At 37.4% G+C, this 24901-nt stretch overlaps 3 protein-coding genes and 1 pseudogene across 5 annotated transcripts; 2 read left to right on the top strand and 2 right to left on the bottom strand.

Annotated features, from left to right (window-relative positions):
• Nucleotides 1–3095: 3095 nt before the first annotated feature.
• Nucleotides 3096–5010, bottom strand: LOC147570771 (pentatricopeptide repeat-containing protein At3g09040, mitochondrial-like; annotated as a pseudogene).
• A 3525-nt stretch (nt 5011–8535) lies between these two features.
• Nucleotides 8536–10724, bottom strand: LOC147570770 (uncharacterized). The gene is made up of 5 exons (XM_086657313.1): nt 10449–10724; nt 10171–10354; nt 9474–9680; nt 8945–9136; nt 8536–8864 (listed from the first exon to the last, which is right to left on the bottom strand). Exons 1-5 carry the CDS (start codon nt 10529–10531, stop codon nt 8739–8741), a joined length of 792 nt encoding a protein of 263 aa, XP_086513439.1. The 5' UTR covers nt 10532–10724; the 3' UTR covers nt 8536–8738.
• A 1803-nt stretch (nt 10725–12527) lies between these two features.
• Nucleotides 12528–17587, top strand: LOC147570769 (uncharacterized). Of its 3 annotated transcripts, none has more exons than XM_086657310.1 (10): nt 12528–13151; nt 13245–13486; nt 13914–13959; nt 14071–14149; nt 14264–14309; nt 14401–14499; nt 15393–15461; nt 15550–15877; nt 15971–16128; nt 16380–17587. In XM_086657310.1, the coding sequence occupies exons 1-10, from the start codon at nt 12926–12928 to the stop codon at nt 17334–17336; spliced, it is 2250 nt and encodes a 749-aa protein (XP_086513436.1). In that variant the 5' UTR covers nt 12528–12925; the 3' UTR covers nt 17337–17587. The 3 variants fall into 3 exon arrangements, with proteins under 3 accessions (XP_086513436.1, XP_086513437.1, XP_086513435.1); XM_086657309.1 differs by having other exon boundaries at nt 12938–13172; XM_086657311.1 differs by having other exon boundaries at nt 12937–13486.
• A 623-nt stretch (nt 17588–18210) lies between these two features.
• LOC147570768 (putative serine/threonine-protein kinase PIX13) lies at nt 18211–21638 on the top strand. Its single transcript, XM_086657312.1, has 6 exons — nt 18211–18583; nt 18778–19079; nt 19827–19962; nt 20077–20219; nt 20321–20444; nt 20851–21638. Exons 1-6 carry the CDS (start codon nt 18517–18519, stop codon nt 21249–21251), a joined length of 1173 nt encoding a protein of 390 aa, XP_086513438.1. The 5' UTR covers nt 18211–18516; the 3' UTR covers nt 21252–21638.
• Nucleotides 21639–24901: the final 3263 nt, after the last annotated feature.

Here is a 24901-nt window from a genome sequence, read left to right as displayed (position 1 = left end):
ATCTCTCCTAAGCGATCAAGGAAGACGAGCGATCCTTCTCTTTCCTAAACGACCGCCTGCTCAAGGAAGACGGGTGATCTTTCTCTGTCCTAACGACCTGACAACCAAGGAAGGACGACCAGACGACCTTTGATTTCTCTCTCCACGCGACTAAGGGGTACAAACACTTCATTTCACTCAACGATCAGAGAACTAGGCAGACATACACCCGGTTGTATCACCTTTTCTCGCAACGACTGTTTTGCTCTAGCAACATATTTAATTCCACAGCTCGAACTCTAGTTTATAATTCTTATTTATTATTTACCAAGTTTACTGACTTGACCGTCGGAGCCGCCTTAGGCCGGCACCATCCCGGTGTCCCCTGAGATCTCACGGTCACATGCGTTGTTGTCTCTTTTGTCACAGGTTAAGCCCAAAGATGTCGTCGGTGCCCGCAAAAATATTAACAGGTGGAGGTTCGACTTCCGATCAACGACCCGGTCTCCGCTGACTTCTTGACCCCGCGATTTCTTACCCTCACAGTCAATCGAATCCTCTTACCCATCTCTGTCTAAAAGAAAATACCCATCTCTCTCAAGATCAATCTCTCTGGGATTTCTTTCTTTGTAATCCAATTGAAAATCTTCCCTCCCGCCTTCTGTAAACAGACCACCCTCTATATCTCTCTCAATCTCCACCCATTCTTTCTAAATAATCTCTCATTCACCTCCATCACTTTCCATCTCTGTTATGATTTAGTATTTCCTTAAGAACAGTTGAGTCGTTGATAAAATAAGAAGACCAGAAGAATAGGAAATTCCACAAATTTTGGAAAGCAACCGGTTGTTACTTGCTGGCTGGCGGGTGATGCTAGTGTGTATCGCAGGAGACTAAAAGGTGTTGGGTTGTAATTGCAGATGGAGACATGTGCCCGAAAATCAAACTCAGCCATTCGATCTGACAAGACATGCTCACTGCGCGACACTCTCTTGCATTGATTGTACTAACACATTGACATCCCGACGTACCACCCTGTGTGATCGAAGGCAACCCGAACCAATCCAAGCCGTCGGACTCGTCCGTCTTGCCCGCCACGTGTTGCTGGATGGATATATATTGACCTTTGGTCAATTAATTTTGACTCTAACTTTGACCTTCTCATTTTTCTCCTCCGGACTCCAATTCGACTTCTGTTTTCACCTACGGGTTCACCTTGAACTCTACTTTTCATCAGAGTATCATCGTTGGCCAAAATTACCAGAGTCAACAAATGACCCAAACTGTCCCACTAGTGTCTTTCTCCCGTTTTTATCCGTTTATCGTGCACAATTCTATAGAAGATACTTGGGTACGAGAAACACTCAATTCATCAGAGTAATTGTTCGAAATAGACTAACTAGCCTGAATTAAAAAATTCAGATGGAATATTTTCACGTCTCATCAAACGTGTTGTGAACAATCCCATATCGGCGGTGAGACAGAGTGTAGTGCTCGTCTTAAGAGGTTAAACACCTTGGAAGTCTTTAGTGGGGAATCAATTCGATTGTATATAGGGTTTTGATTACAAGATTGGTCACTGATCTTGGAAGGGAATTTGCCATGAAACAACTAGGGTCTTTGCATTACTTCTTGGGGTAGAAGTACAATATTGTTCTTCCTCATTACTGCTTACTCAGTCTAAGTATATAGTTAAGTTACTAAATAAAGCAGAGCTTCTTGATTGTAAACCAACTTTAGTACCTATATCTCATGGTCAGAGGGTGTCAAAATTAAATGGGGTTCATATTGACAATCCACTGTTCTATAGAAGTCTGGTAGAAGGACTTCAATATGCTACGATGACTAGGCCAGACATCACCTATGTCGTAAACTACTTGGCTCAGTTTATGCATCAACCTAAATCCTCTCATCTTGTTTTCCTGAAGAAAGTACTTAGATACTTGAAGGGTACTCTAGGTGTAGGAATCACCATTTCAACAGGTGATCTATATTTTCTATCTGGCATTTCAGACTCAGATTGGGGAAGTTGCCATGTCTCTAGGAGATCCACGAGTGGTTATTGTATCTTTCTTGGTTCTACCTTAGTTTGTTGGTCCTCTAAGAAACATAACATTGTGTTAAGGTCTTCTACTGAAGCTGAGTACAAGGCTCTATCTCTAGCCACATTTGAGTTATTATGGATATCTTACCTATTAAAGGAGCTACATGTTCAGCTTAAGTTTCCCATGATTATCTGTGACAACATGGGAGCTAAGTACTTGGCCTTAAATCCAGTTCTTCATGCTAGAACAAAACATGTTGAAATTGATTTTCACTTTCTCAGAGACTTGGTGACTAAGAACGCACTTCAGGTAACTTTTGTATCCTCTGATGAGAACTTAGCTGATATCTTCACCAAAGGAGTTTTCTTCTCCACTTCCAAGTTTATTAGAGGCAAACTCATGTTCCTTCCCGATTCTAAACATGTGTTTGAGGGGGGTTGTGAGAAAGAAAAGCAACAGATTTGAAGAATAACAGAGTTAACTACCGTCGAGTGCGTTGTTGCATCTGGGCTTCTCTAGTGGGTCTCTACTAAGGGCACTCACATACACGTGTGTGTCTCTCAAGTGTGATGTTTAGTGAGTTAGATAATCTGTTTAGTGGTAAGTGTTGTAACTTGCTCTTTCTCTCTCTAACTAACACTCTCTATGAACTCTATTATGAATAGAGAGATGTATGTAAATCAATCAATAAAGATACTTTTCAATTACAAAGAAAAGTTGTATGCTTCTATTTTATCATGGACAAACCCGGAATGTTAATTGCTTATCAACAAAGAGCCGCCAAGACACTTTCGGAGAGAAACACCCGCACCAATAGGAGCTGGCCCCATTAGCTTTTGGTTGGCCAAGACACTTTCCGAGAGAGACATCCGACCAATAGGGGCCAACCACATTAGCTTTTGGTTGGTCAAGACACTTCCCGAGAGAAACGCCCGGACCAACACGTTAGCTTTTGGTTGGCCAAGACATTTCCCGGGAGAAACGCATTGGTCCGGCCACATTAGCATTTGGTTGGTCCCGTTTTCGGGCTAAATAACATTTCAATACCTCCAAAACCCAACATTGAGAAAATTAGAATGAACAAATTATTGCTTCACAGCAAAATGCATATTGATGTGATTCTGTTTCACATTGAACTCCAACCTTTCCAATTTCAGGATGTGAAAATTCTCCCACTTATAAACCTAATCCCTGATTATCAACATGCTACTTCCTCGATCTTTCCTGACCCTAGACCCTGTCATTTTATGCCTCAATTCTTCAGCTTGTTTCCATCTACCCATCTCCGAATACAAATTTGAAAGAAGAATATATGAAGCATGATTGTTAGGATCCACTTCCACCACTCGTTTCACACATTTTTCACCCATCTCTGTTTCCCCGTAATTCCGACAAGCATTAAGTAATGTTCTCCATCCCGAAACTCCTGAAGTCTTTTCCATGATTTCATATGCTTCCTTGAGTCTTCCTGAGCTGCCAAACACATCGACCAAGCAAGAGTAATGTTCTGATTCTGTGTTGATTCTGTATTTCTTTCGCATCAAATCGAAGAAGAATAGACTTTCTTCTACAAGACCAGCATGACTACAAGCTGATAAAAACAGCTAAAAATGTGATCTTGTTAGGATTGATGTTCTTTTCTTTCATAGTTTTAAATTCTTCTATTGCTTCCTGCACTCTTCCATGTTGTGCCAATCCCGAGATCAAAGCATTAAAAGTGGCAACATTTTGATCATATTCATCTTCATTGAAGACTTCGCTAGAATCCTCCATGAATCCACATTTAGTCTACATATCTACCAAAGAGTTGCGGACGTAAATATCACTTCCAAAACCGAGTTTAATCATGGAGGAATGGAACTGCTTCCCCAAATCTATAGCTGCAAGGCCTGTGCAAGCACTGATACAAGATGGAAGACTATAGGAACTTAGAATAATCCCATCTGCTAGCATCTCATTGCACAGTTTCAGAGCTTCCAACTCGAACCCCTTCTGTGAATAACTCCCAATAATGGAACTCCATCTCTATTAACCATGCCATCATCAAAAGCTTTACGAGAATCATCGAAAGCTTCACACTTGGAATACATACTCATTACTGCATTTCCAACACAAGTTTCAGAACTATGGCTTGACTTCATAATTTCAGCATGAATCTGCCGACCCATGTTTATATCTTGTGGATTTCGAAAAGATTTTAAAACTGCAACTAGAGTAGCTCCATCCGGTTTTAATATAGTTGTTTGCCGAAATTCACGATAGAGTTTCATACATTCAAGACCTGATCCATCCTCCATTTGAGCGAAACCCATAATCATTGAATTCCAAGCAACAATGTCTCTATCCGAAATCCTTAAAAATACCTTCTCAGCTGCATCCAATTGGTTACCCTTAGCATAAAGATTTGTCAAAACACTAGCAACAAACCAATCTCTTTGGTACCCAGTTTTTATCATCTGGCTATGAATCTGAATTCCTGTTTTAATTTCTACACAAGCTCTTAAGGAACTTGACAAAGCATGTTGATCTGGTCTAGTGCCTTGCCCAACCATATCTCTGAATAGACTCAGAGCTTCTTCTCCACAACCATTTCTCGAATAACCCGAAATTATAGAACTCCAAGCAAAATTGTCTTCCCCCATAAAATCCATAACTTTTCGACTTGAACCGAAGTTTCCACATTTCCCATAACAATCCACAAGCGCACTTCCGACAACAAGATCAATATCTATTCCTGATTTCAGAGCAAGTCCATGAACTTGCTCGATCTCTACTATACACTTACAAACTTCAACAAACTTGTGAAAGTAAAATCATTAGGACTCAAACCATCAAAAACTTGCATTTCATAAAACAATCTCAAAACTTCATCAAACTCACCAGACTGGGCAAACCCAGATATCATAACATTCCAACTAACTGAATCTCTATAAAACAACCCATGAAAAATTCTATAAGCTTCATTAATACCACCACCAAGGATCATTTTAATTAGGCGGTCAAGATTTCACACTTTCCCCCTTAGACGAACTTTCAAATGATTGAGAAGAACTTAGGTTTCTGAAATTGAGGCATGGTTTTTGCCTTTGGGGGGGGGGGCTCTCAAATTTTCTGCATTGACCACCTAGACTTCTTTTCTTTACCTACGAGAGTCGAGTCCCTTCTTGCAAAACATAGACAATGTAGGTTTTCAATCACAAAGTTTCATATGCCACTCGTAAGTGCATCTACTTCAAATATTTGCAGGCGACAAGAATAACACTAATGCTCCAAAAGGGGCCTCCCTCAGCCCGAAGCCAATGTAGCCAACTGCCATCGGACAAGCTATTTCTCTCTCAACAGGGCCCGCCTAATAAGAGTCGGGCATGTCAGGGTTTGGCCTGTGGCCATCCTCACTTTTTCGGGTCAATAAGCATTTAAGCTGGAGACGCAGAGTTATGTATCAGCACCTATTAGAACTTATAACTTAGAGTACCTTGTTCTCTCTCTTGAATGGTTAGGCGGGATTTAGACGCCAACCTCGGTCTGCCACCCACTGTCGAATCTTATGTCACCGTTGTTTCTAGATAGAGAGATGATGCTTACAATGGGTGGCTTGTTTAGCACAAAATGGACGATGACATGATTCGTCAATAAGTCGTGGTCTGTTTGGCACAAAATGAGCCTCTCCCGAACTGCTCATGAACAGGTTGTGTTGGTCTCTAAGATAATACAGAACTTGAGTGGTCTCAAGAACTCAAGAACGTGAACAAGAAAACCTGAATTCCCAATTTTTGTTATAAAAAAACAGAAATCAAGATTCTGTTATAAAATTCAGTTGGTTGGCTAAATGGCTAGAAATCCTATAAAATCTCATTCAAACCAACTAATCATTACCTTGTCTTCTTCCTCCCCTGTTTCAAACTCTTCTACCCTGTTTCAAACTCTTCTCCCCTGTTTCAAACCAACTCCATAGATAAACATCTTGTTTCTCTCTCTCTCTCTCTAAAACTACTAATACTAAGAGTCAATGGCTACTCCTCATCAGTCTAAACCACCACCTCCTTTAGACTTGTTCATGGCAACTGTATCTTCCAAGATTGATACTTTCCCAGATTTCGGACAAGTCTGATACGTGCCTAAGTTATTTACTAGTCTAGTATTTCTTATTTGAATAAGTCAAAGTAGTTATTTGTTTCAGTCTAGGTGTTTCTTGTTTGAATTAGTCAAAGTAGTTAGTTGTTTCTAGTCTTCCTTGTATCTAGGAACTAGTGTTTGACTAAAGGTGATCTCTTCTACTATAAAAGAGAATCATAATTAAAGAGAGTACGATCAATTTATTCAAAAGCTTGTTTAGGAGGTTGCTACCCTCGAAGTAGTTTTTTATCTTTCAATTCACTGCTATATTTCGAGTTTCTTTAAAGCTTGGTTATTGAAGAACTGAAGGCCCATATCAAAGTCTTTCGTAACGATAATTTGGATCAAATTGATAAGGATTTTACAGTAATGGGTCAGGGCAGTTTCCATAATTCTGCATCTAGTCTTTTAGGAGAAATTGAATGGTGGCCTCGACCTCTTGAAACCCATTTCCAAACATTTACCCACAGGTTTGATTTCCTTCTTTCTTTCTTTACCTTTGATTTCTTCAACAAAATTACTTAATTCAATTTGGGTTTTTGTTTTTTCTGTTTCTTGATCTTGATTTTGTCATTCATTCCTTCATAGCAAAACAATGCATTTCTTGTTATTATCCATAATGATTTGCTTGATATGACTGCTTTCCAACTACTTCAACACATCCAGGTTCTCTCTCTCTCTCTTGATATCTCTCTTGCTAAATGCTAAACATTTCTCTCTCTAATATGTACTTCACATCTCTCTGTTTTTGTGTGATGCTATTTTGAATGAAAAATAAAAATGCAGGAAAAATGGCCACACATAAATGTTGCAATTGTGCAATCTAACCATGACATATCAATGTCGTTAGCGTAAGACAATCACCCATTAACTATTCTTAACTTATTTGATCATCTTCCTTCCTTAATTGAACATCTGAAAAATGGGTTTTTTTTTATTGGTATTGATCACTCAATAGATGCATGGAAGCAGGGGCAATATATTACATATCAGAACCTATAACATTAGAGAAAGTGGAAGCACTTCGAGATCGTGTAATTCGGTCTGAAAGAATGAAACGAATTGAATACTTTATCCAAAATAAAGATGGAAGAAGAAGAGGAAATGGTGCAAGTGGTGGTGGTGCTTATTCTAGATTGTGATTCTTCACTTGTTGATGTTCTGATTTCTCAATAAAATGAATAAGAGATGGATCCGTTCATGTATTTTGTAGTCATATTTCATGTTGTATGTTGGAAAAAACAGAGGCTTCACAATAAATTTGGATTTACAATGACATTAAATTAGTGAACTGATTGGTAGAGATAGAGAGAGAGAGAGAGAGAGATTTAACTATTCTTGATATGTTTTTCTCATTAGTAGTAGATCTATGAACTTCCCATATTTCATAATCTTTTTATAAAGCAAAGGCTTAACTGGTTGTTTGATGGGTCGTGGTAGCGTAAGTGGAAGAAATGTAAATGGAACTAGTCCTAGACAATCAAATTTTGGGTACTTTTGATGGAAATGATGGTGGGGTTGTGAGAAATGGAGTTCAGGGTGGTGGTTCCCCCTGCACCAAGTATTAGCACAAAATGGAACAGCACCATCAGACCGTGGGAGAGTGTGATTTATAAATGGGTTGTGGTTTGTTTAGCACAAAAAGGGCCGCCTCTCTCGAATTGACCATAAACTGGCATGTACTGGCTTCCTCCGCTACAAATGTCCCAAAGAACAAGAATCCATGATTCCTGCTTCTTTACACTTTGACGAACCAGATTCGTCGAGAAATGGACCAAATTTCACATGTAAACACAAGTAAAAAAGGACTAGGAAATGGTCTACATTCAATGAACCTGGCTTGGGATTTAGCTGCCAAAACGACCAGGTTCATTGAGTACCTTTAAAACAGTAGAGAGACAGGCTTGTTGGCCTTTCCAGGATTCTGATAGAAAAAAGTAGCATACTTAGGAAGATATATAAATCAGTATGAAACAGTACCACCATTCAGCATCCATAAAACACAAAACATCTGAGTGTGGTGTCCTCTAGAGTTTCTCCACAACCGCTTCAGCAGCTTCAGAGTTAGCCCATTAGGGATTTTCTTTAGTTTCTACTGAAGGGTTTGGAGGAACTCCTGCTGCCACCACACATTTCTCTACTCAATATCGGTCCTACCGATGTTAAATTTTCCATCAAGTACATTATTTTATTTCATATCTCGACCATGTTATATTTTTTTTTCATAAGTTTCTATTCATACCGAGTTCTTCATTAACTCAATATTTTCATGAAACTCTTCGTTCCCTAGGTGTGCAGTAAACCAGGTCACTTTAAATGTTTATTTCGAACATTCTCGTACAGATAGCAAGTAAGAATACCGACAGGAACAGTCAAGCCCTATAGATTATAAAAAAAAAAAAAACGTAATATTGCAGTAATCTAAAATAATGTGTTTTATATGGAACCACCTAACTTCATGAAGGCAGTCATTCATTCTTTTATTTTTTCAAAGAGAAATTCACTCTTTTATTTGTTCAAAGAGAAATAACATAAAAGACAATTTCATTTGCCGTGAACTAAGGGTACAGAGAGCACACACCGTGGCTTTCAATGGTTTTATTCTATCTGGTAATCGATTGTTTGTTCATTCCATGTCTCTTTCTCGAGATACTCCTCATGAACAACAACTTTTCCGCTTGCTTTCACAGCCAAAGCTATGGTGCTTCTAGTGCCATACCGTCCCTGTGAAAAAGAGAAGGTTTAAGACACATTCTATATGTGGCTAAAACCCAGTATTTTTAAGATGATTTTGCAAGGCTTACCTTTGGTGTATCAAATTCGACGAATACAGAACTCGCCTTGAGTTCCCACTCAGGAGCTAGGATACCGGGTAACTTACTTTCGTCTGATTTAACAGTGTCTCTCATCAGTTCTTTCACCATCACCTTCATTTGGACTTTGTCTTCATTATACTTGTGAAGTAGTTCTTCGAAGTTATGACTTAAACGTTGAGCCTGCAACAATTGACTAATAACATATTAGTGTTTTTCTGTGTTTTATCTTCTTGCAGAATGAACATATCAAATACCAAACCTATTCGGATTAAGAGGGGGTAGGGTATCTAGAAAAAAGATACAAATCAACTACGAACAGGCAGAAACCGAAAAAGCGTTTCGAAGTCAAATTTAAAAAAAAAAATGGTAGAGGACTCAAAGTTCACTTCTTATTCAAGAACTAGCGCAAGCAAAACTCTCTATTATCAAAATTGAACATCTTCGTCATGTTTGAGAAAGAACCCTATATAAGCGTACTGCCTTTTTCCATATAATCAAGGCTACAAAGTTTTCTTACCTTAGGCCAGGGGGTGTCTAGATGAGCATTTGAAAGAACATGAATACCCGGCGAAACCTCTTGAAAAGAAATCCCTTCCTCTTTTGGCCTATTGGAGACATAAACCATGGATTTGGAGGCAATATCTGTAAGTATTAAATTAAACCCATTATACTGATCTGCATCCTCCACCATTTCCTTGGCGAACTCCATTGGACTTTTCATGCTCTGCCATAAAAATCAGATTTCAATAAAACCACGCTTGAGGATTTTTTTCTCAAACTTAACACCTTCAATGTGATAGTCCCACATCACTCGCGAGGGTGTCAGGGGCGTGGGCTATAGGTGTACACTCAAGCTTAGAGGTATTTTTGGGTGGGCTCGTGGAGCCTTCCCAAGAACAAAATCCCATAGCTGTTGGGTTTGGGCTTGGGTGTCTAAAGAGGAGACAATATCGATAACTGCTAAAGCTTCGGGCATTACATTCAAGCAAAGCAAGTTATGATCCAAAACACGTAATTTATAGCAACTTTCCTTCCAAAATTTTGACATGACCGACAACAAGACTCGTAAAAGCTGAAAGTTCAGTTGGTGGGTTGAAGAGAATAAAATAACACATGGGTATCAAGCAATATTAAGTAAGGACTTCTCTGAGACATTATAACAAACATCTAAAGAGGAATTAAGATTCTTAAATTTTTGTAAAAAAAAATTGTACCTTTAGAAACCTCACAACCAATTCTCCTCTGGTTTTCAATTGAGGAACTTGATGAAGCTCTCTGACATTGGTGATAAATCCCATTTTACCTTGTTTTGTACAACCCAACCATGTCCCTCCTGCTAATTCATCTCTCCCACCCAGAATTTCACATCCTTCCCACCATGATATTGGTTTTGTTGGCCTGCAAAAACTCATTCCCCCACACAGAGAACCAAAAATTAAGAACCTATTCTTTAAAATCAACAAAAAGGAGGATAGGATCAGATCAAGTTCACCTGTTATGAAATTCATCTCTGTTGAGCAAGAGAAGAAATGGATATACTGGGTGAGATTGCCATATAAACACAGCTATACACATTGAAGTATCAAAAAGAACCCCAAAATGTTCCCTCAAAATTTCAATCTTACAATTTATACTCCTGTACAATTATATCAAAAACAGCCAATAGATTAGTTGTTAAGACATGTACTCCTGAACAATTATACAGTACCAACAATTATACATGCCCTCATTTTTGGAGTGCCCTAGGTGAACGTATCGACGTGCCTCTACACTTTAAGTCGGAAAAATATAAAAGTTAAAATATATTTGAAATCGTGGAAGTCAAATCTCTGACTTTTGGTTCACTAATAAACTACTCTACCAACTTTACTACACAAACAAATATGATGTACATGTACATAAAATAACACAGATAATAATATTGTCTATATATAATGTTACTTAAATTAGGGGCCCTCTAATTTTAGAAGCCCTAGGCGGCCGCCTGGGTCGCCTAGGCCCAGGGCCGGCCCTGTAATTATATCACTGTTTATTCATCCTGATGACATTGTGTTTATCACACATGCATTATAATTATTTCGTAATAAATTTTAAAAAAAAAAAAAAGATTATATCAATTTCTTACTAGGGTAATTTTTAAAGACGCCTCCTTAGAGTCCCTCTCTCATTTCACCCTACAATATGCGTGGGAGGGGCGCCGATAGCACTTTAAGGAGACGCCTTTATAAAGCACATAGTTGATAAAACCAAGTATTAGACATCCCCTGGAAACATAAGTAAAAGCTTTTGTTTATGATAGAAGTACTTTTGTTTTAATTATTTAAAAAATATCAAAAGTATAATTGACAACATATTTACTTATAAATAAAAAAAGTTAAAAAATTAATTTGACAATATTATTTCTTTTTATTTTTCCTCTCTCAATGATATCATTCGTTTTAAGTTAACTCATATGATTTTATGATGACTATTGTGGCAATGGTGGTGGTGGTAGGCAGTGCCGGTGGATGGATGACCTTAGTGATAGAAGTATATTTGCCTTTAAAGGCACCCTAAGTATATTTGCCTTTAAAGGCACCCTAGACGGTTCCTACGACTTACCAAACACTTTCATTTGAATATTTCCATGGGAAATTAATAATTTTGGCACCAAATATTTTTACATTGATCATGCTGACCTTTACATGTCAAACGAGTTAATTTTATTTTGACCTCCTAAAAGTGACTAATCTACTAAAATAACCCCCTTAAGACGATTGTGCGTTTACGACCCTTCTCTGACGAAGATGGAGAGAACTAATAATTTCTTAAAAGAGGGGTAAACAAAGAAAATGTTGCCTAGTCAAGTTGTTTATGAAAAAATAAAAAAATAAAATACTACTTTGAAAGTTAACCATATGTAAGGATCATTTTAGTGACCGGGTTATCTCTAGAATGTGAATTTAACCCTTGCCAATAACAACCTATAGAACAAGGCTAGTAACTTATTCTGCAATAAAAAAGAGTAAATAAACAATCCGACCCATTTAATTATCTTATATGAAAGTGTAAGAATGAATCAATATTACTGTAAAACAACTCATACAACAGTCCTAATGTCTTATAGACTGGTTAAAAAAAACAATCCCCTGAAAAAAAAAAGTGATAAGCAATGAAACATTCTATGGGCAGCTCCACACTTCTTGATACCAACCAATATGCGCTATCCAGTTCAACAAAAAAAAAAAAAAAAAAAAAAACCAATATGCGCTATCCAAGATAACAATTCACATGTCTTGTCTTCCTACTCTTAACATTCTATGGGAACCTTACTTTAAAGTTAAAATCTGTCCAATCCAACGGCTCATATTAACAACTTTGCAGTCTTAAACTTGACCCCTAAAGATGACCAACTCACTAAAATTTTTTTGCTAAAAATGACCAATTTCTATTTTAACCATTTTTTATTTCTATATTAGTCAACTTAAACAATCAACATATTTTTTGCCCTTCATTCCAAAACACATTACTCCTCGTCATTTTCTTTATTTCTTCGTCAGAAATGAGGTTGTCGACGACAAAAAAAAAATTTGATCAGTGAACTCTGTTGTTCCGACGAAGAGTAGTTTTCCTTTCACTGTAATAGTAGAGCGAAAGAGAGAGAATAAATGAGAGAGGAGAAACAACTAAGAGCGTGAAGACATAGCGAGAGACATCGATTGTTGAACAGACATCCTTCTCGGTTCCTTCTTCTATACTCTGAACTCGGAGAAGGATTAGATAAGAGAGCTTTATGAGGAAAAGCAAAAGGAATAAGAAAGATGATATTGGTGGTGGAAGATAAAGTTAGCTAACAAAAAAAAAAGAGAAGGTCAGAAGGATGGCCAAAATAAATGCAGGTCATTTTTAAGGGGGTCATTTTGGTGAGTTTGTGTCTTTAGGGGTGCAAAATGAAATTAACCCATAATTAAATTCCCAAACTTGAAAATAATGAATACCATAGGGGAAAAAAGAAGCAAAATTTACCCTGTTTTTAGAGAGAGAAAGAAAGAGAGGCAGCACAATCACAACCACAAAGGGCAGAAAGGCAGAAACAAAAAAATGGGTAAGATAGTGGAAGAGAAGAAGAAGAAGAAAGGACGTCCTTCTCTTTTAGATCTCCAAAAACGAAATCTCCTTAGGGAACAACAACAACAACAGCAACTACAACAGCAGCGTAATTCTAACCCTAATTTTAGTAATAATTCTATTCCTCCTAATTCTTCTTCTAATCGTACTAACCCTAATCACGAGCATATCTTCATCACAGATGCATCATCATCGGATAGGAGGATCGAAGCTGATGGAGAAGACAACGACGATGATGAACGAACAGAGAAAAAACTCAAATTACTTGTTCGATTACCTCCTCCACAGACTTCTTATTTGAATCCTACCTATAATAATAGTAATTCTGATTCGATTCTGATTGATGATAATGGCGAGAATCCTCTCAAGAAAAGGAAATTTAATGATATTGGAGACGGATCTGATCACCCTGATGCCCAAAAGGTGAAGAATTTTTCGGTATTTGTGAAAGATTTTAGTATAAATTTGGGGATTTTACTCGTACTTAGCTCCTGACTGAAAGGCAAGGCGCCAAATTTTGGCTCCACTTCAAGAGATTCTATCGTTTTCGAGAAGAATCTTCCTGATTTATTTTCAGTTTCTTATTGGTTTATAGGATCAGAAACCTGGGATTTTTGACTTGGTCAAATCACTAGATTTTATTTGGGGGAGTTTGCTTTTTATTCTATATTATTTATTTATTCTGGATTGCATTAATTCGACCTTTATTTACTCAAATAATACTCTACTAGATTATATTTGTTCTGAAAAAAGTTCAATTTTGTCCTTTCTTTCATATCCCATCTTTGTTTTTCTCAGTTTCTGTACTATTTTTCATTTCCTACTATTTTTAAAATTTCTACTTTTGCAGGGAGATTTACAAAATTTCACATCAAAAGCAGAGGAAATTCATATGGGTAGGCTTTTCAATATCTTTTATTTAATCACACGACCAAATAACAGGGAGTTTTGTGTTCAGTTAATCTGTACTGATTAACATTTTTGTGTTTTGTCTCATTTAATAACAGGAACACCTTTGCAATTTGGGCCCACAACTTGTTTACCAGACAAAAAGTTGCTGTTTTTCATCCTAGACAGACTACAAAAGTGTGTTCCTGAGAATAACTCCTCATTTTTCTTGCACATCCATTAAGTCTTAATCTCATTTATGATGCATTTTTTGGTAGATATTGATGATGAACGCTTAATAATCGATTGCAGGAAAGACACGTACAGCGTTTTCTCAGAACCTGTTGATCCAGAAGAGGTATTGTACTCTATAGATGCATTAAATTGCTTATACTTACCTGATTTATATATTTATAGTTTGATGTTTTTTTTTTCTCTTTTGTGTATAGCTACCCGATTATCATGATATCATACACAATCCAATGGATTTTGGAACTGTTAGAAAAAAACTGGACGTGGGAGAATACCTGAACTTGGAACAATTCGAGGTTTGGTCAATATACTGTTAATTTGCCTCATAGGTCTCTCTCTAGTTCATCTGTGGAAGTATCAAATGTTAGCAACGTTCGGCATATATTGAAACCCAAACATTGAATAATATGGTGTTTCTCTCTGTGCATATTACTATCTTATGTTTTCTTTATACTGCGAATTATTTTTTTGTTCATTTATATCTTTGACTTGGTTTTGAATGTTGTTTAGAAATGTATGTTTTAGGGTTGGACTTAACTCGAATTAGTTGTTAGATTTGAAGGTTTTCCAATTTTATCCATCGCTTCTGCTTTTTCTTTTTTCTTAAATTATAACTGAAGAAGCAGTTGCCTCTTGTTATTATTTACTTCATTTCTTCAAATTTCTCTTTATTTTTCCCATTGGGATATTTACTTTCATTTTTTCTCGACTATTTGCAAAGATTGTAGTTTTATCGTGGAATTTATGAGGACATTCAATCAGTTGTACCTTTGGTTTAAATATACTAGAGTTAACTTGGGTCTGTGGCACTAGCTTTTCTTTGAGTTTAAGATGTGTCTTTGGTCCATGGTACGTCTTCATTTTTTCCATGTTAGGAGTTAACCTAAATGGCATGAAGTGTCACATAAATCAAGACTCACAATCCTATGTAGAAGCACACATATTACATATACTATTCAATATATGGCATGAACTAATAGCTACAGAAATAAAGTTCTTGAATAGTATTTTTAATATCGTGTAGTTATATCTGTTAGAACTAGTTTTTCTTTTTTTGATATGCATGTTTGATATGTACCCATGTGAATTGTACAAGTATTCCAATCCAGTTTGAAGATATTTTGTGTGCCTCGCAACTTTCCTAGTTAATTAGATTCAACAACTTAAATTGTATCGTATTGTTGCGCAGGCAGATGTCTTGTTGATCTGTTCAAATGCAATGGAGTATAATGCGCCTGATACAATTTACTTCCGACAGGTACAAGTTACAACTTACAACCACCCCTGGTTGATCTTTCATGTCAATCTCTTCTTATTCTCTACAATAATTTACATGTCTTCTGCAGGCTAGATCAATACAAGAGCTGGCGAAAAAGAATTTTGAAAATTTAAGGCATGGTATTGATGGTAATGAACCACCACAACCCAAAAGAAGAGGTAGACCCCCAAAGTATCTGAAAAGGCCACCTGAGAATGTCGGTACAGCGTTTTCTTCCGATGCAACAACTCCTGCAACAGGAGGAGATAAAACCATCTGGTCGAACACTTATAACCTAAGGAAAGGGCATGTATCTGCTCCTACTGATGGACCGGGTAGGACTTACCATGGGTCTCGAAGTAGTGAAGCAAGTTGGTCAGCTGAACACAAATCCGAGAGAAATGATGAGTTTTCAGGTCTGAATATTTATCATCTGTGTGGCTTTCTTCTCTTATACTCCCGTTGTTTTACTCAACACAGTTGTCTTTATGGCGTTTTTTTTTCTACAGGTTCCATATTGAAAGGAATGTCATTCAAGTTTGGCAAGAAAAATGTTGTTTTAGATGAAAACCGGCGTAATACTTACAGGCCATTCCACCAACCAGGTGATGGCTGCGAGCCTTCGGTATTTAGTACCTTCCATGGCGAGAAGAAACAGCTAATGCCTGTAAGTGCGGATGGAAAGATTGTTTTGCGTTTTGGTTATTTTAAGTTAAAATTAGACCGATCTTCTTATTGGTCCTCTTAGGTTATATAAGGTTCTCACAGCTCATTGCACTATTAGATGGTGAAAATTAAGGAAGCCCAGACATCATTTTAGAAGCAAGTAAATTGAATGGTTTCAGACTTTTGGTCACTTTATGGAGTCAATTGATAAAACTTCAATATTTCTTACTTTATGGGGTTAATCTGAATCAGGTGGGGCTCCACATGGAACATGGATATGCAAGAAGCTTGGCTAGATTTGCTGCAAATCTTGGGCCTGTTGCATGGAAAATAGCTTCGAAGAAGATTGCAATGACACTACCTGCAGGAGTAAACTTTGGGCCTGGCTGGGTAGGTGTAGAGCAAGTCTCACCAGTACAGCTGCCACTGTTAACTTCTTCGTCGCCACAACTAGTGCCGCACCAAGAACCCATTTCTCTACCCACACTCTCATCTTCTGGTACCCCAGCTCAAATTATTGAACCAAGAGACAGTGAATTGATGAGGCAGGAAATTCCAGATAAGGCAATCTCAGATATTCTTGCTCCCAGGAGTCTCGCTTTGTCATCTACCATTGCCTCATCTTTAGTAGTTGCAAGTAAAGCTCCGGAATCTATAATCGAGGATCAGTTATCTCATCATGAACATCCTTCTTATGAAAGTCGATTTGGTCTAATGAACAACAGTAGTTCTGGGATCGGACCTTCTGCTCCCTTTCAGATTCATCGAAGCCCTGGAGCACTTAATCCGGCTTTGAATGGTTTTAGTGGAGGGTTTGGGTTTAACCTCGAAGGTCAGATGGTGGCTCAAATGGTAAAACCAGGCTGGCAAGGTGGAAATTTGGGTTTGGGTCCTCAAGTTTCTGACCCAGTGTCCTGCACCAGCTTAATTCACTCTGTCCAGCGTAACCTGTCCGATTATGACGAACATAAGCGTACAGGGGCATCAAGTCCAATGAATTCCAGTATGTCATTCACCTATTCCCGGCAGGAGGTGCAGGGAAACTCAGGAGCAGGAACACATGCACAGACAAATTGTGGAGTATCTTCACAGTGGCAGAGAGCAGATTCAGTTCCACCGGACCTAAATGCAAGATTTCAGTTGCCGGGGTCGCCAAGTTCGAGTGTGCGGTTGGATTCCTCACAGCCAGATTTAGCATTACAACTGTGAGAGGCTAATTTGTTTGTCTTTGATTATCGACAATGCGGCTAGTAGAGTCAGCAGAGGCAAAGCCACAGTTGTGGTCTGTAAAATGGGAGAGACTAGGAGGGGTGACAGTTTTTGTATAGATTTGTCCTATTTTTTTTTAGGTTTTAAAAGAGAAATAGAAAAAAGAATACCCCATTTGTAACCTTATCATAAATGCACTATTTTTGTTGGATCTATCGTATATCAACACCCAAAAAGGTGCACATTCTTCACATACCTCTCTCTATATATAGGTTGATGTTTTGGGAATTAAAAAAAAAAGTTACCAGATTGGCTGATACAAAATTTGGGTGGAATTTTGATTTTTCCTTTTTTGCCATTTTCTTCTTCATCCGTCTTCTCTTCCCACCATGATCAACTCCGGCGACACTTCCAACATTGATTTCGGCTTTCATCTCTCTCTCTCTCTCTCTCTTCTCCGACGTCCACCATTAGGTTGATAACTAAACAATCGAAACATCTATTGGCTTGAGCATGCACAACATCACAAACACCAGCAATAACAGGTTCCGTCTATCATCATAATCCCTCATCTCTAATCTCCATTTTTTCCCTATTGTACATGTAAATTGGGTTTTCTTTTTGTTTGCTCCTTTTTTTTTATGAGATTTTTTGTTTGCTCCTTTAACTTATATGTTATTTTTTGTTGCTATTTTGAATTAAATTGTAAAATTTGTAATGTTTAAAATGTTGCAACTTGGTGACAATGAATTTTGTTTGTCTGGCCAACAAGTTTTGGGTGGAATGATAAGAGGTTTATTCCTCTGGTAATGAGTTCGAGACATGCTGACAATACAAAAAATAAAATTCGTGTTTCGGACATACTAGTTGTACCCTACTTAAAATAAAGTAAGGAGATGGTTTTTACTAGAGTAGCAAGGAGATGTAGCAGATAAATTATGGGTCTTGCCGTATGCGCGGGGCAAGGAAGAGTCTTCAGTCTTCAAAGAGGAAAGAGTTGTAATCATAAGCTGTTTGTTAATTCACAGAAAATGCAAGCAAGCTTTCCTCAAAGACCCACTTCTCTCTTTCTCCCTCTCTAGATTATTATATAGCAATCCAGAGAGAGAGAGAGAGAGAGATGGAACAAGACCAAGTTTAAGAAGCTTAAAGAAATTAAAAACATTTGATATCATCATCTATGGGGAATTGTATGTCATGTGGTGTTGCTAATCAAAATCCAACCAACTCTGGAACTTCAATCACAGGTACCCCATTTCTTCATTTTTCTTTTCACCTCATTCATCACTTCCCCTCCCTACTTGTTTAAACAAACTTGATCCTATTTTTCTTCTGTTCATTGATTCTTCATAATCACAAAATGGGTTCTTTTGTTTTCATTCTTATTAGAGGGGAAGGTGAACTATCATCTCTTAATTTTTTCTATCACTGAATGAAACAGGGGGGACACATGAAAATTCAAGGAGTAGCAGTGGGTTTTCGAGGAGCCTTGATGAAGCAGCATACCCAAATGGACAGATCTTCCCAATCCCCCCAAGTCTAAAGATTTTTACTTTTGCAGAATTGAAAACAGCAACAAGGAATTTCAGACCAGATACTATACTGGGTGAAGGTGGATTTGGTAAAGTTTTCAAGGGTTGGGTTGATGACAAGACTTACACCCCCTCCAAGGTTGGAACTGGTATTACTGTTGCTGTCAAAAAATTAAAATCTGAGAGCACCCAAGGGTTCCAAGAGTGGCAGGCAGGTTCATTCCATTTCTAATCTCCACATACATTATCTAATACACTTGTTGCGTTAATCATCTTAAACGTTTATTAAATGTTAGGGAACATGAAAAAACTAGGCAGACTCTGGGTAGAAATCTTATGTGGTTTGTTTTGATTCGTGCTTCTGATGATTCTAATCAACTGAACTGCGAATCACGGCAAGCCACATAAGATTTCTACATGGAGTCTACCTAGATACATATTAGTTTTACTCGTTTCTTTTATTATATATCAAGCCCGGATGAACACAATGTACGGAGTTTAAGGGGGTTATCGAATCTGCATTATGTAATATACCCATACTCCGTTTTAGTTGTTCCTTTTCTAGAACGGAAGTAGGTGATGGAGGAATTCATTATTTTCATTTCAAGAGTCTCATATTACAAGATAAGTTATGTTTTAAAATCCTAACCGATGTTCATAGGGGGGAGACTAGTTTTAAAGTATTTTCTTAGAAAGACTGTGTAGCTCTTATATAATTCGATTAAGAAGATTGTTGCATTCACCCTAATGTTTTAGATAATTTTGAAGTCATAAGAAGTGATGATAGGTGTTCAGTGCACTTGCTTGAATACTACCAATTTGGTCGTTCTTTACCGCATTTTGGATATGCTTTTGCTATTATTGAATCGATTGTCTCTCTCAAAATTAGTGGTTTATACAGTAATGTTTGGTTTAGGTTGTTGTAATCTCCATTTCTCTATTGATGTCTTTGATGCAGTCTGAGGTGAATTTTCTAGGAACTCTTTCTCACCCAAACCTGGTGAAGCTCTTAGGATACTGCTTCGAGGATAAAGAACTCTTACTTGTTTACGAATTCATGCAAAAAGGAAGCTTGGAACACCACCTTTTCCGGAGTAAGAATAGTCAATGGGATGAAAGATAATATTAACAATATTCTTTTCATAGATAGATTAACTAAATCTTTGTTCGGGTGTTACCTTATTACACACATTATTGCTCTTGTGTAGGGATAACAGCTGTGCAGCCACTTTCTTGGAACTTAAGACTCAAGATAGCAATAGGTGCAGCTCGAGGTCTTGCCTTTTTGCACTCCTCTGAAAAGCAAATCATTTACCGGGACTTCAAGGCTGCCAATATCCTTTTGGACGGGGTAAAAGCTCGACCTAATCTTGTTATTGAAAGACAAATGAGATTACTAGATAAGAAGAGTTCTTAATTTAATGATGCTTTTTTATTTTCTCCCTTTTGTAGCACTTCAATGCAAAGTTATCAGATTTTGGGTTAGCGAAAATTGGTCCACCAGAGGGTGACTCACACGTGACAACCCGGGTTATAGGAACACAAGGATATGCCGCTCCTGAGTACATCAACACAGGTAAACCGATACCTTTCGCCCGACGATGCTTCTAATTAGGTCAGGAAATGAGAAATCTGTGCCATTGATGTACACATGGACCTGGCGGGCCTGTCCAGAGGTTGAACTTCGTGAGGCTGCTAGTTCAACTCTTAAGTTGTCTCTTATACCATATAGTTCTCCTAACAAAAGATAACGAAAAGTTGGTTTGCTTCCAACGGAAGTTCAACGCGCTACATTCTTCGATAAGCCCACAGGCTAAGTACTACTGAGTCGAGTTGTTTCGGACTTGGAGTTCGCAATAATGGTGGTGCCTATTGAGTTTCTTTCGGTTTAGTTAACGTTCTGTGAACTTAAATATCTAAGATATTTCTTAATGTATACAGGTATGTTTATGACGATGTGTTTGCTGATCAATATTGGGCAGGTCATTTATATGTGAAGAGCGATGTATATGGATTTGGAGTGGTGTTGCTAGAGATGCTAACAGGTTTAAGAGCACTCAACACAAAACGTCCGTGTGGGCAACAAAATTTGGTGGAATGGTTAAAGCCGTCTTTATTTGATCGAAGAAAGTTGATACGTATAATGGACCAAAGACTAGAAGGACAGTATCCTTCAAAAGGTGCAGTTCAGGCAGCTCAACTCACTGTCAGATGTCTTGAACCAGACCCTAGGAATAGGCCATCAATGGAAGAAGTTTTGAAGTCTTTGGAACAGATCCAAGCTATCAAGTTTATTCCTAGAGAGAAAAGCCAAGCCACAAGCTCTCTGCCTTCATCAACAATCCATCAACATTATAGACAAAACCGTGCGAACCATCAATGACCACTTCGTCATTAAGAGCGCGGTCACTCTGATGCATGATTTCAACAATGTCAGCTCCAGGATCGAGTCACGAGGAGGCAATCCTATAATCCCAAACATATACTATTATCATATGGAACAAAAGAACAAAACCAATATTATACTTACAAATATGAAGACAAGTAGCTCTCGGTGCAATTAGAGAGGGAATAAAATCGAGGCATCTTCCTTCCTTTTGGAATCTTCTGTTTCTTATAGTAGAGCTAGGGAATAAGAAAAACTAGACAGTCTTTGTACAGAAATCTTATTTAGTTTGTCGATATTTGTGGTTCGGTACATCAATTTTTTTTTTTTCCCGAGGGGCTTCTTGTAGTATAAAACCAAATATAAATAACTTGTGCTTCTTTACCTGCTACTCATCATTACCCTATATCATAAAGCTAGTAGTTGAATTGAGAGGACTTGACCAAATACTTTAGTAGGCCTTTTTTCCATTCATTACACACACATATGCCTTTGGATAATCAGTAAAGAGCAAGATAACAAGAGAGGGCTAACCAAATGATTCTCGTTTGGGGCCTCGTAAATATTCTTGAGTGGGAATTTCTAACTAGTACTTGAAAGCAGAGCCATCGTATAGAAAAAATGTCATTGGTCGTGGTTGTGTGAAATTAAGATTTCTGAAATTAATTTTATTTCATTGAAGTCTTAGTTAACCAATTCAAATCATGATATTAAAAAAAGCTATAGGAAACAAGAATAGGTTTAGTTTTATATAACATCCATAAATGCTTTTAGAGTTTATTATATACAACTAACTATATTAGATTCTATGAGAAGAGGGAAGTAAGATATGGTTGTTGGTGTTTTGCTAAAACTCCAACTACTAGCAATTCTAAAACGTCTCTACCATCCTTTTCTTTATATAGAATTTACTGCAACAAAAAAAAACAGATGATGTAGTTGTGCCTGCCCAACAAAAATAGACAATTTTCAACACAAAAAAAAAAAAAACCAAATGTAAACACTCAACAAAAAAAGCTCGTTGCCTACCTTTAATTCTTTTGGGGGGACCTCATGTTTCTCTAGAATGTGACCTAGCTCACAAAAAAAAAGATAACAAATTCTATTTTAATAATTGTATAGAATGTGACCTAGCTCACTTTTACCATAGGCCCCAATTGAGACCCCCGAGTGAAAGATCAAAAACGTGTTCATACCATCGTACTATCTACTCTAAATCGACTCAAAAGTATTACTAGTGCTTTTTTTTTTGTTGAAGCAAAAAAAAGTATTAGTGTTGACAATAAGTTGTTATATCTATTATATATCTGTGTAACAAATGATATAAATTTTTTGTTATGTCATAATTTTTATCGGCTAATTTGGCCAAAATTTTCTACAAAAATTGAGTTTTGGTTAATGAGGATTAGTCAATTTTTTTAGTCTTCAACTCCCTGAGTACTTTTTTAATTTGCAACGTCTTGCGATAGCTTTGCAACTATTTTACAATAGCTCTGGAGCGCCTTACAACACTTTACAATAGTTTTACAACGGCTTGCAATACGTATAGAAAAAAAAAATTGAGTTTTAACCAAACAAAATATAAATATTTAAATTTTTTACAAAAAAAAAAATACAAAAATTTAGATTGCAATCAAATTTTAGATTGCAATCTAAATTTTTTGCTTAGAAGATGATATGTTGCCTTATCCACGAAAAAGAACTTTTTAGATTGCAATCAAATTTTACAAAAATTTTGTCTTTTAATAAAAAATGAATTAGTATGCCATCTTTTAGTACTCTTCTAAATAATTGTAGCATCTCTCCTCTATCCGGAAACTAGAAAGAAGGTTGAATTCGTCATGTTGGTTGTTATGATGATGGAATTATATCCTCAGTAGGGGTGGGAATCGGGCGGGTATGGGCACCCGCGGGTAATTCTGAGTCGGGCTCGGGCGGGTCGGGTAAGTTTCTCCTCTGCCCACTCGGGTTCTCGGGCGGATTCGGGCGGGCTTTTCTGAAATCTCCTATGATCAAAGCCCGCCCAAGCCCACTAAAGCATCGGGCAAGTCGGGCTTCGGGCAAATCGGGCATCGGGTTTCTTTATCTGATATTTTTCTACCAGATCAGGAAACTCTAGAAATTTGATATTGTTCAAATAAGCTTCTCTAAACAAATTGATACCAAATCTTTACAAAACTTATAAATCAAGAATGAAAGAAATACTCAGATTTCGTAACATATGAAATCAACAACTGATATAGATCTATATATGCAAACATGAGACTTGGTTGTCTTCCACTTTTTTTCTTGTCTTTGTATGTTCCATTAGTTTTCTTTGTTTTTCCTTGACATCAAAATAATCTTAAAATTTGACCACTACATATAGATGGAAGATGATCTCAATAACTTATTTAATAGAGAAGAAGGTTGGCACAAGAAGGTCTACTAAATAAGAGAGAAACGGCTAGAGAGACAACGTAGATTCTTTTTCTCTCTCTATGCTACCGAATTTTTCAGATTCAATGTGGTAAACTATTAAGGTTGCTTCAATGTGTAGTTTATATATCTTGGGAGAAACCTTAAATCTACTTTGGGCTTTATAGTGAAGTATAATCGACACTCAAAGTGATTGGCATCTATAGACACCCGTCGGGTGAGCATATCGGGCTCGGGTATGGGCGGGGTGGCGGGCAGAGCTTTCCACCCGAGCCCGCCCACGAAAAATCATCGGGCTGGGCGGGTAGTGCCCATCTTCGGGCGCGGGCGTCCATGGACATTGTCGGGCGCGGGTAAACGTGACGGGTATCGGGCTTTCGGGTAGAATTCCCACCCCTAATCCTCAGTCTCTGGCTAGTGTTGCTTTTCCAAAGTGTCATCTTCCATTCTCATCACATGTGGCCCATCACAACAACAACAACAACCGACTGCTACCTACATCTCTTTCTCTATCTAAAAACTTAAAAATGAGTGGGGGGCCTTAATTAGCCATCAATCTTTCTTCCATCATTAACTCCACTCCACTGCTTCATATATTCATCCATATATGCCCCTTTCTCCGCCCTTCTCTCTTAACATTAAACACTTGTTTTCCCACTCACTCAAAAGTCTCTACATTTTTTTCATCCTTTTCACATTAGCTGCTGCATCTTTCTTCTTATTACCAATATACTCCATTTTGCCACTCAATATTCCAATTATATCCTTTCTAAAAATGTCTGGCTTAATTTTAAACTAACAAATGAAATTTCACATCTTCAACAAAACACGATCAAATACAATCTAGCATTGATAAACAAACAATTGAAGTCTTCCATAAAACCACAAGTATAAGCAAGTTAGATAATAAAAATTCGGAATATTCGTGTCAGTTACACTAATGTAATTTCGTGGAAATGTTGGAAGGGTCTGCATGATATTCTGAGTACAATATAATTAAGTATTATATCTTAAGCTCCTCAAAAACATGGGAAGAAGTTAGCTTCCATTTGTTTTATTCGTGTAAGTTAGTCATCTATAATAAAGAAATGGTAAGCTACATTGGTTGAAATGTATAGATAATGTTATGAAATAACAAGTTGTATTTAATTATTAGCATATAAATATATTAATATCAGAGTGCTGAAGAGGGTTCACCAATTGAAGGAATTGAAGTATATAGATGGTTA

The sequence above is a fragment of the Eschscholzia californica genome, unplaced genomic scaffold (genome assembly GCF_041429995.1).
Source record: "Eschscholzia californica isolate CP2 unplaced genomic scaffold, dmEscCali1.0.p SCAF_1, whole genome shotgun sequence".
NCBI classification, from domain to species: domain Eukaryota; kingdom Viridiplantae; phylum Streptophyta; class Magnoliopsida; order Ranunculales; family Papaveraceae; genus Eschscholzia; species Eschscholzia californica.
Note: the sequence above shows the minus strand (reverse complement) of the source record. Positions and strands in the feature narration are given on the sequence as shown.